At 43.6% G+C, this 16,467-nt stretch overlaps 1 protein-coding gene across 1 annotated transcript; it reads right to left on the bottom strand.

Moving 5' to 3' along the window:
- Positions 1-3,073: 3,073 nt before the first annotated feature.
- Positions 3,074-14,494, bottom strand: LOC139418899 (uncharacterized). Its single transcript, XM_071168681.1, has 6 exons — positions 13,964-14,494; positions 10,306-10,436; positions 9,956-10,117; positions 4,977-5,126; positions 4,709-4,820; positions 3,074-4,511 (listed from the first exon to the last, which is right to left on the bottom strand). Exons 1-6 carry the CDS (start codon positions 14,241-14,243, stop codon positions 3,460-3,462), a joined length of 1,887 nt encoding a protein of 628 aa, XP_071024782.1. The 5' UTR covers positions 14,244-14,494; the 3' UTR covers positions 3,074-3,459.
- Between the last annotated feature and the right edge of the window lie 1,973 nt (positions 14,495-16,467).

Raw genomic sequence — 16,467 nt, 5'->3', positions numbered from 1 at the left:
CCACACCTGTCAGGTGGATGGATTATCTTGGCAAAGGAGAAATGCTCACTAATACGGATGTAAACATTTGTGCACAACATTTTAGAGAAATACGTTTTTTGTGCATATGGAACATTTCCAGGATATTTTATTTCAGCATAAAACATGGAACCAACATTTTACATGTTGCGTTTATATTTTTGATCAGTGTACATCACCTCAGTAGGTTAAATATTGGTAACCTTGGTACTGCCTCTCTAGTTAACAAAGGGTTAAGGAGGGGTATGTGGTTAATTACCCTCTTACCCCAAGACATTTCACATGATAACTATGTCAGATAAACAGTGTTTTCCAGATATTCCTTGCGTATATCTGAAGACACACTGCTATGATTTCTCCCCGTTGTGGACACTCATATCGGATAAGGTGATTCAGGAAGTAGAAACTCTTCTAACACAGTTTACGCTCATGAGGAGGAAGGATTAACAACAGGTCAGAGGTAACGTGTCAAGGTAGACCTACCAATTAGTTATTATTTTTACTGAATAAATGACTGAAAATGTCTGAATTCAGTTGGTATCCTTCCCAAGATCTGTGCCTCTGCAAAATCCTGTCTTGGAGCTCTTAGGACAATTCCTTCAACCTCATGGCTTGGTTTTTGCTCTGACATGCATTGTCAACTGTGGGACCTTATATATACAGGTGTGCCTTTCTAAATCATGTCCAATAAATTTAATTTACCACAGGTGGACTCCAACCAAGTTGTAAACATCTCAAGGATGATCAATGGAAACAGGATTCACCTGAGCTCAATTTCGAGTATCATAGCAAAAGGGCTGAATACTTATGTAAATAAGCTATAAAAACTGTTTTTGCTTTGTCATTATGGGGTATTGTGTGTAGATTGATGAGGGAAAAAAATAATTGAATCCATTTTAGAATAAGGCTGTAATGTAACAAAATGTGCAAAGGATCTGAATGCACTGTAAAAACTGAAATGGTCCACCCACACAGACAGCGTGGTGAAGAAGGCACAACAGCGCCTCTTTGGCTTGTCACCAAAAACACTCACAAACTTTTACAGATGCACAATCGAGAGCATTCTGTCGGGCTGTATCACCGCCTGGTACGGCTCCGCCCACAGCTGCAAGGCTCTCCAGAGGGTAGTGCGGTCTGCACAACGCATCACCGGGGGCAAACTACCTGCCCTCCAGGACACCTAGATCCAAAAAGATCAACAACCACCCGAGCCACTGCCTGTTCACCCCGCTATCATCCAGAAGGCGAGGTCAGTACAGGTGCATCAAAGCTGGGACCGAGAGACTGAAAAACAGCTTCTATCTCAAGGCCATCAGACCTGTGTGCCATTCAGAGTGTGAATGGGCAAGACAAAATACCTGCCTTTGAACGGGGTATGGTAGTAGGTGCCAGGCACACCGGTTTGTCTCAAGAACTGCAACGCTGCTGGGTTTTTCACACAACAGTTTCCTGTCTGTATCAAGAAGTGTCTACAACCCAAAGGACATCCAGACAACTTGACACAACTGAGGGAAGCATTGGAGTCGACATGGGCCAGCATTCCTGTGGAACACTTTCAACACCTTGTAGAGTACATGCCCCGACAAATTGAGGCTGTTGTGGGGACAAAAGGAGGGCTGCAACTCAATATTAGGAAGTTGTTTTAATGTTTGGTATACTCAGAATTACTCATTGCCCAGTGACATGAGCCTACAAGACAAGCTAAAGTACATCTATGCTCGCTTCGAGGCAAGTAACACTGTAACATGCATGAGAGCATCAGCATCAATCTCTATTGCACTCCACACTGCCCTTTCCCACCTGAACAAAAGGAACATTATGTGAGAATGCTATTCATTGACTACAGCTCAGCGTTCAACACCATAGTGCCCTCAAAGCTCACCACTAAGCTAAGGACCCTGGGACTAAACACCTCCTTCTGCAACTGGATCCTGTACTTCCTGACGGGCCGCCCCCAGGTGGTAAGGGTAGAATATATCAGCCACGCTGATCCTCAACACGGGGGCCACTCAGGGGTGTGTGCTCAGTCCCCTCCAGTACTCCCTGTTCACTCATGACTGCACGGCCAGGCACGACTCCAACACCATCATATTAAGTTTGCTGATGACACAACAGTGAGACAGCCTATAGGGAGGAGGTTAGAGACCTGGCCGTGTGGTGCCAGGACAACAACCTCTCCCTCAACATGATCAAGACAAAGGAGATGATACACCAAACACACCAAGACAGTCATGAAGAGGGCACGACAAGGCCTATTTCCCCTCAGGACACTGAAAAGATTTGGCATGGGTCCTCAGATCCTCAAGACGTTCTACAGCTGCACCATCGAGAGCATCCTGACTGGTTGCATCACTACCTGGCATGGCAACTGCTCGGCCCCCAACTGCAAAGCACTAGTGAGTACAGCCCAGTACATAACCAGGGCCAAGCTACCTGCCATCCAGGACCTTTATACCAGGTGGTGTCAGAGGAAGGCCCTAAAAATTGTCAGACTCCAGCCACCCTAGTCATAGACTTTTCTACGCTGCTGATACTCTGTATATTATCTCTGTATATTATCTAATTATTTGCTACTTTTATTTCTTATTTATCCATTTTTTATAAAAAAAACTTGTTTTTCTTAACTGCATTGTTGGTTAAGGGCTTGTAAGTAAGCATTTCACTGTAAGGTCTACTACACCTGTTGTATTCGGCGCATGTGACAAATAAAAATGGATTTGTACACTCCTTTGGGTACGTACACACAGATAAATACACGTTCAACATGGAGTGTTTACCCATCCCCACTATGTTTGAGTCCTATACTGTAGTTACAGAATGACTTCATTGTTTTTAAACTCACCATGGTGGATAAAAACAAGTCAGTTGTGGGTAAAAACAAGTCAGCTCTGATAAGTCAAAAGTCATCATCAGACAAACCTGACTAACCTATGAGGTGTACAGTAGGTGTTAGTTATGTGGGTATGTGTAGTAAGTGTATAATGGTTATAAAGCACTGTTGGGTGTATGCAGAATAGGGTGATGTATATTAAAGAGAGTCTCAATGAAAGTCTTAGAATGAAATGTCCCAGTTTGTTTATTTATGTTAAATACACCATATGAAAACCACACGTAAATCTGCATAAACTTCATGAACTTTATTAATTTTCTCATTAAAAAGTGTCTTGGGAAAAACATTTAATAGTTGAATGGAAGTAATGAAATAGGCATTTGTGAACATCATATAGCCTACACAGTATTAACACAATCTGAAACAGACTCGTTAGGCTTATAAGGCGTATGTATGCCTTATTTATCACACAATGTCTGGATGCAATATTCTACCCAGGAATATTCAACACTGAAATATGTTACTCTTGTTATTCCAAATGCATCTGTGGCTATTTTCTGCTGACAATGAAAATGTATCTTTGTCTTTAATGCAGGACTCGATCTAAACGTCTAACGAGTGAAAAGGCTACATTCTATGTTATGGTGTTTCTGCTGGTGTATCCTGAGGTAGCTCTTCTCTGAAAACCTCTTCCCGCAGTGCGTACAGGCAAACAGCATTTCTACCGTGTGGACCTTCAGGTGCATCTTCAGCTTGTGCTGGTGGGAGAACCTCTTCTCACACTGGGTACAGCTGTATGGTTTCTCCCCTGTGTGGACCCTCTGGTGCCTTTTCAGGTCACCAGCCTGGGCGAAGCGCATGTAACACTGGGTACAGCTGAAGGGTTTCACCCCTGTGTGGACCCTCTGGTGCCTCTTCAGGCTGGACGAGTGGGAGAAACTGACCTGGCATAGGTGGCAGCTGAATGGTTTCTCCCCTGTGTGAATCCTCTGGTGAATCTCCACCTGTTTGGGGAAACTGAAGGCTTTCCCACAGAACGAACATGGGAAGCGCTTCTCTTTGGCACTACCACCTTTACTGATAGCGTCTCTACTACTGTCATTTGTCAATGGGCTTGTGTAGCTATTTAGTGTTGAGGCACTGGCATTGTCTGAGGTCTGGTTTAACAGGAGAGTGTGAGGAGGATGAAGGCCAGGGAGTGTCTGTGTTGTTGCAGGGTCCATGTTCCAGTTGATAGATCCTATAGAAGGCAGGCTGAAGGCAGCACCTGTTAGGGGGTTAAGCTGAGGCACCATCAGTCTCTCTGAATCACAACTATAGGAGCAGGACGGCGCATCGCTAGTAGAGTCTGTGTCTGTTCTCTCCTGCTGCATACTGACACCGCCCCGTCCCCGCAGACCAAATCTACGCCTGGTTTCAGCCAGTCTGTTGTCATGGAGACTAAGTTCAGATGTTGCTTTGTGTTCGACTGTTTGTTTCTGGTTGTGGTTAACAGTGTTGTTCCCCAGCCCAGAGTTGAGGACGCTGTCCCATCCACTGACTTCCACTATGTCGCCTCTGGTCTTGGCCTGCTCAGTGATGTTGTCACCTGAGCCCTTGGTTGCACCTGTCTGGGTATCCAAGATGGCCACCCAGTCTCCTCTGTTAGCCTCCAGCCAACCACCTGCAGGAAGAAGTTACAAAAAAGACTTCACATGTCAGAAAAAAACTACACATTACATTATTGTTTGAGTTAATTACCTTGTGAAGTAAATATTATAATTGTTTTTTTTTGCATTTAAAGAAAATAAAAGCCAGGTGCATCACTATTCCTATTGAAGATCTATTACTGTATGTAGGTTATATGTATTTCTCTCTTACCTTGCTCCCCCATCTTTAGTCCATTCAGCAGATCAATGCTCACTGGTCCGTCTTCTATCGTCTCCTCTTTGACCAGCAGCAGATCAGGCTTCCCATCCTCCATGTCTACTGACTGTAAGAGATACAGAGTGAGAGGATGTTGGACTTAGAAATCTGATATGAGCATCTTCTGATTGGACAATGAGGGATTGCTATGAGTACTATGCAAACAAGTTAGTTGATTTGATTACTTGACCATCTTTAATGGTTTGATAATTCAAAGGCTCACCTCAGTGAGACTGTGTGTGGTCCTGTGCTGCTCAGTGGGTTCAGGAGGAGGTGTAGTCTGGTTGTCCTCCGTGACCATGTTCCCCTCAGGATTCCCCAGACCCTCCTCACACCCCTCCTCCTTCACCAGCAGTACCTCTGGACCCTCCTCCTGGAAGAGACAGGTAATACAGATTACACAGACATACACTCCCTCAGGTACGTACACACAGAGAAAAACAATTTCAACATGGAGTGTTTACCCATCCCCACTACATTTTTTATACTGTAGTTACAGAATGACTTCATTCTTGTCCAACCTATCATATAGCCTAGTGTCCCTGATTGACTCTGTCATCCCCCTCCCCTTTTGTGCCTTCCTAGTTCCCGTGTCCGCCCAACCTAAACCCATACCCTAAACCATACCCTCTACCCCTTACTTCTCTTTTTATCCGTCCTGTTTCGTCTGGTCCTTTGATTTTAAATTGCATTATTATCACGGTAGACATAAATATTTTGTTGGTAAAAAATAAGTTGGCTACGATAAGTCATCATCAGACAAACCTGACTAAACTATGAGGTGTACAGTAGGTGTTAGTGTGCGGGTATATTTAGTAAGTGTGTATAATGGTTATAAAGCACTGTCAGTGTATGCAGAATAGGGTGAGATCAGATGTACTAAAAGAGTCAATGAAAGTCTTAGAATGAAAAGTCCCGTTTTGTGTTTATTAAACATAAACAAGTTTTAAATACACCATATGAAAACCACACATACACAACAACAAAAAAATCAGCATGAACTTGATAAACTACATTAAATCTCATTAAAAGTGTCTTGGGGAAAAAATGAAGTAGGTCAATGGAAGTAATGAATGGAGGTAGTGAACATCATATATCCTACACAGTACAACCACAATATATAACAGACTGAGTGTACAAAACATTAAGAACTCTTTCAATGACAGATTGGCCAAATTAATCCAGGTGAAGGCTATGATCCTTTAATTTTGTCACTTGATAAATCCACTTTATCCAGTGTAGATGAAGGAGAGGCAGGTTAAAGAAGTCTTGAGACATGGATTGTGTATGTCTGCCATTCAGAGGGTGACTGGGCAAGACAATAGATTTAAGTGCCTTTGAACCGGGTATGGTAGTAGGTGCTCAACAGTTTCCCGTGTACATCAGGAATGGTCCACGACACAACTGTTAGAAGGTGTTCGTACGGTTTGGTATACTCAGTGTATATCACAATGTCTGTAGGCAATATTCTACTCAGGAATATTCAACAATGAAATATGTTACTCTCCTTATTCCAAATGCATCCGTGGATCTTTTCTGTTGACAATGAAAAGTATTGTTTTTCTTTAACCCTTTACACTCCTGCCCGGGTTAAAAATGGCAGATTTTGACACTGATAAGCACTTAAATTGGAACAAAGTGGCTGTACAGTAACATGCTATACATGACGTCAGAGCTCAGGGTCTCAGAGCTGGATGGGTTTTGACTGACAGACGTTCTGAACTTAAGCACCACATGACAAGCAGATGCCTCTGACCCTCCTGCTAATTGAGCAACTTTTGCTAATGTTTTTATTGTCTGAGTGAGGGGAATGTAAATTGAGGGAAATGCTGAACATTTAAGAGGTCTGTGGTCATGAAATGTTGGCAGCCGGTTATTGTCATGCAAAAGACTGTAGGTCTCACCGTAACTGACCGTTAATGAACATAAACACGTTTAGCATCCCCAGGCCTCAGACTTCGGAACATCTACATAAAACATTATGATATGAATAACATTTATTTCAGAAGAACAGAGTATGAGTTGGCCTATGCTATCTGGCTATGCTCCATGACATAGGCCGTATTCTTGTTCATTTAGCTGACAACATTAAGTCCCGTGACATTATTTGATTTCATAGTAAGAATAATAGAATTGAACTCAGCTGAATAAAAATAGAGAGGATATTTTTCCCATTACTGAGCGACCGCGCAGATGAAGTGGCTATGTTGAGCGTAAAAGTTAGCATTTGAAACAGGTCCTATATGCTAGTTTGAGTTATTTGGCAACAAATACCTTAGAAAGCAAAAACATATATGGGCTGCATGGTGGGACTATAGGATATCGACAATTAAGCGCATAAACTATGGGTATGGGTGTTTTGATTTAATCATCACCGTAGGAAGTGCTGTCCATTCCGTTGTGTTAGGATTTAAAACAGCATCCACAACAACCATGTTTCACACTGCTTCAACCTGCTGTTGAACTTCTTTCTTCAAATTTGATTATCACAGTGTGGTGAGCTTTAAAACGTACTACAGGCGCTCTGTTTTGATGATCAGTGTTTGACGTGATTTTCCATTGCATTTGCATTGCTCTCAGTGGTTGAGGGACAATAGAGCCCCGAGTACCAGGTCATTAGGACCTGATGGTCATTAGCTGGGTACTACCAAAGCATGTCCAGTGCATAAAAGGAGATTACCATGGCAAGTGGCATTTTACTGCGGTCATGACTCATGACTGCTTGTGTGGCGGTAATATGGTCACTGCAACAGCCCTAGATACAAGATGACATGGGGTTATACCCCGAGTTGTCTTGAACAGAATGAGCCCGTTTGTTGTATTGTGAATTTTTTTGGACCACGCATTTGAATTTACTTATGACTCCATTCTATGCATAGTAAAAGTATGATCTGCTTCTCTGAATTGCCTTATGAAACCTAACACTAAGATCGTATTTTATCATTGAGCTTTTATAATTGATGTTGGCAATAGAGCAAGGTTTCAAATGATGAACACCTGGCCCAGATTGTGATTTATAATGGGCCGTTTTTAGATTTCCTAAACAACAGTAATTGTGTAAAGGCGGGGATGCAGGGCTGTGTTCCAAACAAAACCGCTACAGGTCCTGGTCAGTCCCTGGATGGGAGACCAGATGCTGCTGGAAGTGGTGTTGGAGGGCCAGTAGGAGGCACTCTTTACTCTGGTCTAAAAAATATCCCAATGCCCCAGGGCAGTGATTGGGGACACTGCCCTGTGAAGGGTGCTGTCTTTCGGATGGGATGTTAAAAGGGTGTCCTGACTCTCTGAGGTCATTAAAGATCACATGGCACTTATTGTAAGAGCAGGGGTGTTAACCCCGGTGTCCTGGCTAAATTCCCAATCTGGCCAAACCATCACGGTCACCTTATAATCCCCAGTTTACGATTGGCTCATTCACCCCTGTAACTATTCCCCAGGTGTTCTCAGTCAACTTACCTGGTGAAATAACAGAAATGTAAAAAAAAAAATTAAAACAAGTGCTCTCTGAGGTCATTAAAGATCACATGGCACTTATTGTAAGAGCAGGGGTGTTAACCCCGGTGTCCTGGCTAAATTCCCAATCTGGCCAAACCATCACGGTCACCTTATAATCCCCAGTTTACGATTGGCTCATTCACCCCTGTAACTATTCCCCAGGTGTTCTCAGTCAACTTACCTGGTGAAATAACAGAAATGTAAAAAAAAAAATTAAAACAAGTGTGATTGATCTAGTTCCTCAACGGCACAGCTAGGAGAGCAAAAAGAAAATCACCTTAAAGTTGAAGACACTTCCTTAACACTTCCTTAAGTCATAAAAGTGCATTGAAATTACTTCATAACTGTGTACACTTTGGAGAGGTGTGTTGCTGCTTGGAAACACCAGTTAGTTCTCTCACTCAAACCCTGGTCATTTTTTTGTCTTATGTTGCACCAACCCCACATTTTCCTGGAATATTCTTATTTTGTTACTGAAAGTATCCAAAGTATGTTCTGATTTTATTTTTAACAAATGCGGCAAAGTACAGTAAATGTAAAATGTGCATAAAATCAACCATGTAATGTTTGGATTCAGTTTTGTATCAGGAGAACGGTTGTGTCCCCACCTTCAGTCTAATAATTTTCCCATAATCTCCAAACTGTTCCCTTTTGATTGCTACCATGGTTATGCAAGCCCTAGTTCTTCTGTAAGAAACATTTTGATTTAGCCCTATCCATATAGGCCAATTCTCACAAGTGTAAGGGGTTAAAGTAGGGTTTGATCTAAACGTCAGACGCTATCAAGTGGAATGGTTACGGTCTATGTTATAGAGTGGAATGGTTTTTCTGCTGGTGTATCCTAAGGTAGCTCTTCTCCGAGTACCTCTTCTCGCAGTGCACACAGGCAAACGGCCTCTCTCCCGTGTGGACCTTCAGGTGCATCTTCAGATGGTTCTGGCGGGAGAACCTCTTCTCACACTGGGGGCAGCTGAAGGGTTTCTCCCCTGTGTGGACCATCTGGTGGATCTCCACTTTCTGGGGGCAGCTGAAGCCTTTGTTACAGAACATGCAGAGGAACCGTTTCTCTTTACTATTGCCTGATGTGGCTCCCCCTCCCTGAGCCTGGGCTCTAGCCCTGTCGTTTGAGTTCAATACCTGATCGAAAAGGCAGCGTCCGTGTGAATTGGAAGGCCCCATCGAAGTGGACACTGGCTGGTAATCTCCAAGTGTGTGTAAAGGGGAGTGGTTTGTGACATTTGGATTAGTCGCTAAGCTTTCCCTGTAATCTAAGAAATCACTGCCCTGTGAGAGTCCGTATCCTAGGTGACTATCTGCATTCCATGTGGGAGGAGTGTCACCCTCCACTTTCACAGTCACTTCATCTACGACGAGACCCTCCCCTTTCTTATCTAGGCTCCCTTCAGAGTATACACTACTACTGTACCGGTTCCAGTCCCCTCTAGACAGATCAGTCTGTGTCTCTAAACACAAGGATATGTTGCCAGGGTCCATCTCTGTAGTAGAAGAACAAGACAAATCATTGCCAGTCTCTAATGCATCTTGATGGGAAGGAACCGTCCTCGGGCTCGGGTTACTGTAAAGTAAATACTCTGAGCCGGGAGCAGGAAGACAGCCCAATCTCTCTGGGTCTGATCTGTGGTCAGAGCCTGTGTGTAAAAGCCTTTGCGTTACAGTTAAAGTCTCTGACTTGTGTCTGTCTCTGACCTCCGTGATGCTGCGTTGGGTCCTGGGCTGCACTGTGGCGCGGTCATCCCTGGCTACAGTGGGCACTCCAGCCGTTCCAGTCTGGATGTCTCTGCTGTGCCATGGGTCCTCCTCTCCTTCAGGTCTCTCCTGCTTAACCCCAGGACCTGCAGCATCTGCTGACTGACACAAGAAGAGAAGAGGTTATTACAGGTGCATATTAGTTGAATTAGATCATGTCTCACAAGCTCCCCTATGGCAGATAAATGAGGATATACATGTAAGCAAATGAATAGCTGAGGGGAGCCTTTCTGAAATAAACTGGCCACATTTGATGTACTGTAATTTTGATGTAATACTATTACACTAACCTCTATCACGATAACATGCTGGGTTGAGGTTCCACTCTCCTCATCAACAGTGATTGGTTGGTCATCTCTCCATGTATTGTGTTCCGCTGGCTTCACAAAGCTCCTGTGGCCTCCAGTGAGATGTCCTTCACCTGAGAGAGTGATTGGGGGAAAAGAGGTGGTTAGGTTAGCTACTGTCAGTGCTGAACAGTATATTGTACCCTATTGACACTGTAGAATTGGCAAGGATGTAAGGTAATACTTCAGATTACTTCTTGATATACACTACTATTTATAAACGCAGCAAAAAAAGAAAACATTCATTTTTCAGGACCCTGTCTTTCAAAGATAATTCGTAAAATCCAAATAACTTCACAGATCTTCATTGTAAAGGGTTTAAACATTGTTTCCCATGCTTGTTCAATGAACCATAAACAATTAATGAACATGCACCTGTGGAACAGTCGTTAAGACACTAACAGCTTACAGACGGTAGGCAATTAAGGTCACAGTTATGAAAACTTAGGACACTAAAGAGGCCTTTCTACTGACTCTGAAAAACACCAAAAGTAAGATGCCCAGGGTCCCTGCTCATCTGCGTGAACGTACCTTAGGCATGCTGCAAGGAGGCATGAGGACTGCAGATGTGGCCAGGGAAATAAATTGCAATGTACGTACTGTGAGATGCCTAAGACAGCGCTACAGGGAGACAGGACGGACAGCTGATCGTCCTCGCAGTGGCAGACCATGTGTAACAACACCTGCACAGGATCGGTACATCCGAACATCACACCTGCGGGACAGGTACAGGATGGCAACAACAACTGCCCGAGTTACACCAAGAACGTACGCCTGTTGTAAGGCAGGTCCTCACCAGACATCACCGGCAACAACGTCGCCTATGGGCACAAACCCACCGTCGCTGGACCAGACGGGACTGGCAAAAAGTGCTCTTCACTGACGAGTCGCGGATTTGTCTCACCAGGGGTAATGGTTGGATTTGCGTTTATCGTCGAAGGAATGAGAGTTACACACTTGCAGGTGCCTTGGTGGAAGAGTGGGGTAATATCTCACAGCAAGAACGGGCAAATCTGGTGCAGTCCATGAGAAGATGCACTGCAGTACTTAATGCAGCTGGTGGCCACACCGGATACTGACTGTTACTTTTGATTTTGACCCCCCCCCCCCTTTGTTCAGGGACACATTATTCAATTTCTGTTCGTCACATGTCTGTGGAACTTGTTCAGTTTATGTCTCAGTTGTTGAATCTTGTTATGTTCATACAAATATTTACACATGTAAACGCAGTTGACAGTGAGAGGACATTTATTTTTCTGCTGAGTTTAGATCGATATGTTCCATGCATCACATTGTTTTAATTGAATAAATAATAAGAAATGCAGTAAGTCATGAATCTGGTTAGAATATGATATGTCTTTGTGCAGGACAGATAAGTAATCAGGGGAATTACTACATAGTATCCAAAAACTGACCAAGACCAAATTCTGGCTAAAGGGCATTTTCACTGCTGCTCCATTTCACTCTATATGTTCATTAATGTTATTTACATAGCATGTCATAAAAATCGAGAATTGAGCGTTTCTGCATTTCACCGGTTAAAACGGGCCGTCAACATTTCTTGGTTGTAAGCGAACCACAATATCCAGAATTAATTGTGATTTCAAGACGTAGTAGAGGTGGAGACTCTCCTTGAGAAATATCTCAACTTCAGTGTTTGTAGCCAGCACTTTCAGCCCGAGGATTTCGAACAGACCTGAAGTCTCAACTGATGGGGTTGCCAGGTGTCACGCCTACCCCCCCTCTCCTCCTCACCAATCCAAGCACCATCATTATGCACACCTGGACTTCATCACCTTGATTACTCTACATTTATTTAGCCCTCTGTAGCCTAACATGCTGACCAGACACGTCGCAAAAATAAATTTAGAAATACATGTTATTCAATTATTGCACCCACACTGCTCACGCGCGCCAACAAGCATCTGCTTTGCCAAGGGCTAAAATAGAACTCATTTATATTTCTGACCGCAGATCACGCTGCAAGTCCTGCCTCTCCCATCTCCTCATTGGTTATACCCACGTGGGTGATTGAAAGACGAACTGTTTTGCCGGTTGTCGTGGTAATACTATGAAAGTGTAGATGCCAATCGCCATATAAGTACAAATATGAAAGCCTGGAAGGAGGAGAGATGACTAGAAACATTCGGTTGGCCGTTTTATGTGTGGATTAATTATCGGAGTAAAGGACCTTGTGCATTTCAGGTAAAATAACAACTCAATGTTTATATCCCAGGACAAATTAGCTAGTAGCAGCAAGCTAGCTAAATAGGACACATTAGCTAGCAAGTGCAAGCTAACTAGTTAAATTGCCATACATGTTTGATGCTTTTCGACCTGTCCCCAAATTAATGTAATTGGTTCAGAGTTTGCTTTGATATTTTAACCTGCATGGCGTGATCGCGTTTGGTGTAGGGGGACAAAATACATGTATGCACGATAGCGCACGCGCACAACCGGTTTGGGTTCCGTCGTTGTTTTGTTCACGTTCAAAACGTTTCTCCTGTTTTGTTCATGTTTATTTAACTCACCTTCTGCATCCTGTCTCCAAGCTCATTTGTTTCAACGGGTCATACATAGAACGTTAAAGTGACGCAATTCAATCGTTTTGGGATACAGCTCTGAGATATGATGCGCCAACAAAGGTTCAAACAATTAACTTACGCTTTTGGGAAACCGAGCCCAGGGGTATTCAACTCTTACCCTTCGAGGTCTGGGGCCTACTAGTTAATGTTCGACCTGATAATGAATTGCACCCACCTGGGCGGGGTTTCCCAAAACCATCATTGCACTGTCATCTTAATTCCATTAACTAAACGGAGAAAATATTTTTTAGTGCTACAATACTTGTGAAACCCAGCCCAGGTGTTCCTGGTCTAAATCAGTCCCTGAGTAGAGGGGAACAATAAACGCAGTGGAACTGGCTTGTACAACTCCAGTAAACCCAGTCGCTGCGCAACACTCTTGAATGTAATCTCGGGCAAATACAATTATTGAGAAGAGCGGGATCCCTGCTTTCCAGTGCTGCTTGAATTTAATGAGTGTCTGACATGACAATATAAAAAGTAACCACGAAGCATTTTCCAAACAGTGTAAATATCAGATTGTATGGTTGACTATAATAGGCTAAGGTACTTGCGCAGACTGCAAATTAAACATGTAATCAGCCATGATTGAAATTCTGCGTGTACAACTTGCTTTCCTGTAATATTGGCTAGGAACAGTAACTTTCTCATGGTACTGGCAAATTTACCTGAATGTCAAGCCCTGTAACGGCTCATATCTACTCCTGATCGTGCAATTAGCTAAACACAATTGGGCCACAATAATTGCTACAAAACATGACTCAATTCATTTTTAGATCCGACAGCAGGCTCAATCAACCGATAGCGTCATCAGTGTAACTCTCCGGCACTAAAATGTAAAAACACCGCTATAGTGCATAATTATGTCAAACGCATCACTCAGAATTATGTAGGTAGTGGTTAAACACCCCAAATAGTGTCTGGTGGTGAAGTGTCCCTTTAACCATAAGTGGTTAATACATTTAAAGTCATATGCCCAGAGGGGAACCGGGCCACAGGCCTCCTGCAAAATGTACCTCTTGCCATTCCTCTGTATCGGTCGAGGATCTTGACACTACTGGGACGACTGGTTAGGACGCGCTCTTGCATTGTCTCTGCGCGCTCCCGTGCCACCTTCAGTTCCAGTAGCTGTAGTTTCCTCCGCAATACCCTGTTTTCTTTCTGGCTTTGAGTTATTTCCAAACGAAACACTGCATAGTCGTCGTCTACGAGTTTACAGACCTCTGTCACTGCTGCATTCGCTAACACCTCCATAATGGAGGCTATTTGCGTGTGAAAAACCATACAGTCAGCCATTGTTAGCTAACGTTAGCAGCTAGCGAGCGTTCCCTAGATAACATCAACCAAGTCCGGTCACCAACGCGAATTAAAGACTACCTGGGACAAGTATGTGATGCTGTGCAGTTAAATGAGACGTATTTTTTTCCATGGCGTAAATGTCTGAATAATAACAACAATAAAAACGCTAACTTGGAAATGATTATTGGGCAGTTCACTTCCGTTTACTATTACTTCTTCAAATGTATATTGGCAGATCACCATCAACTGAAAGGTACATACACCGCCACCTACTGTACTGGAGTGTGAGGTCGGTCACGGCCTCCACAAAGAGCAGGTTTTCCCAAACCCCTTCCTGGGGTCCCCCCTGGGTGCACGTTTTTTTGTTTTTGCCATAGAACATCACAGCTGATTCAAATAGTCAAAGCATGATGAGTTGGTTATTTGAATCAGCTCTGTTAGGGGCAGGATTTAGTTTGGGGAAACCCTGCCATGGAGCAGTAGCGTACATGTTTTTTTTACATATGCATCACTGGGGAAGCCTAGCCTTGCCCCTCTCCCAAAAAAAAACATATTACAACCGGTGTTGTGATAATCGCGTTGTGTGTGTATATATATTATAGGCCTAAAGGCAAAGACAATAAGACAGTGGCAGAATAAATGTAACCATACCTTTGTTTTATCACAAAACCCGATAGCAACCTCTGTCCAGTGCAGTCCACAATGCATATTGCATGTACAGTAACAGAGTTACATGACCTACAGCATGGTTAAGCCCGTTAATGTTGACATTTTCAGACCACTAAACTACTATTGATTTAGAACCACAGAGTTCTCACAAAGAAAACAGAAGCTGCCTTCACTATTCCAGCAACATTTCATCATCACATCCCCTATGCTTAGTCTAATACAGTGACAACTAAAAGATAACAAAAACAATTTAGTCCAATCAACGTAAGCTAAATATGATGTGGCTGTCAATGCTCCTGACTTCTGTGTGCGCGTCCGTGCAAGTAGAAAAACATGTTGACTCACCCTACTTGTAGAGAAATGCCAAATCCATCCTCTTTCATGTTGACGAAACGCTCTATCACTCTGTCATACAGTACACGCTTTTATGTTTTGTTGTCCTAGACTACCTGGCTAAAATGCTTGCTCGCTAGTCGAACTTCCATTCATGGGCAACGTTAGCTAGTTAACATTAGCCTTCTAGGCCTACATCTAGCTACATATGGAACTTCCATCCAATCAGGCAAGGGGAAAACAACAATGGACCAGAATCACCGTTATAATCAATGTCCAGTACGGAGAACTATCTCCATCCATGGCTAATTTAGGAAAGGGACAATTTTAGCTAGCTGGCACCGGAGGACAGCAACACAACGAGATGCAACAATTCAAGTTTTTCTGTCGATGACGTATACTTTCAATGGGATTTGATAGGAGTGATGCCAAAATTCAACCTTGGCTTCCCTTGACATTTTTTTATTTTTGGTGCATCAACATTCATAGTTGAGCTCGCTCAGTTTAGCTCAACGCTGATGGTGGTTAAGGGCGCTGTACTGCAGCGCCAGCTGTGCCATCAGAGACTCTGGGTTCGCGCCCAGGCTCTGTCGTAACCGGCCGCGACCGGGAGGTCCGTGGGGCGACGCACAATTGGCCTAGCGTCGTCCGGGTTAGGGAGGGATTGGTCGGTAGGGATCTCCTTGTCTCATCGCGCACCAGCGACTCCTGTGGCGGGCCGGGCGCAGTGCGCGCTAGCCAAGGTTGCCAGGTGCACGGTGTAGCCTCCGACACATTGGTGCGGCTGGCTTCCGGGTTGGATGCGCGCTGTGTTAAGAAGCAGTACGGCTGGTTGGGTTGTGTATCGGAGGACGCATGACATTCAACCTTCGTCTCTCCCGAGCCCGTACGGGAGTTGTAGCAATGAGACAAGATAGTAGCTACTACAACAATTGGATACCACGAAATTGGGGAGAAAAAGGGGTAAAATTAAAAAATACAAAAATATATGGTCTGTGTTTCATGTAGGATCACCCTGGCACGACATTTTGATAACCGTGTAAATCTCACAAGGTGACTTATCAATATATCTGCCTGTATTTACCCCCCCAAAATGAAATGCTAATTAACATCTAATGCGCCTATCATAAAGAACTACAAATGCCATGATGATCTGGACCAGACTGCCGAATCGAGGCAAAGAATCCCTGGATTAACTATCGAATGTCAGCTAAATGTA

This window comes from Oncorhynchus clarkii, chromosome 10 (assembly GCF_045791955.1).
Source record: "Oncorhynchus clarkii lewisi isolate Uvic-CL-2024 chromosome 10, UVic_Ocla_1.0, whole genome shotgun sequence".
In the NCBI taxonomy this organism is placed as follows: Eukaryota; Metazoa; Chordata; class Actinopteri; order Salmoniformes; family Salmonidae; genus Oncorhynchus; species Oncorhynchus clarkii.
The sequence above is the reverse complement of the archived record's forward strand: the minus strand, read 5'-3'. Positions and strand labels throughout refer to the sequence as shown.

Coding starts and splice junctions, on each gene's coding strand:
- LOC139418899 (XM_071168681.1), bottom strand. CDS start 14,243: ATGGCTGACTGTATGGTTTTTCACACGCAAATAGCCTCCATTATGGAG. Junction 10,437..13,963: donor ATACAGAGGAATGGCAAGAG/GTACATTTTGCA, acceptor TCACTCTCTCAG/GTGAAGGACATCTCACTGGA. Junction 4,512..4,708: donor ACTAAAGATGGGGGAGCAAG/GTAAGAGAGAAA, acceptor TTCTTCCTGCAG/GTGGTTGGCTGGAGGCTAAC.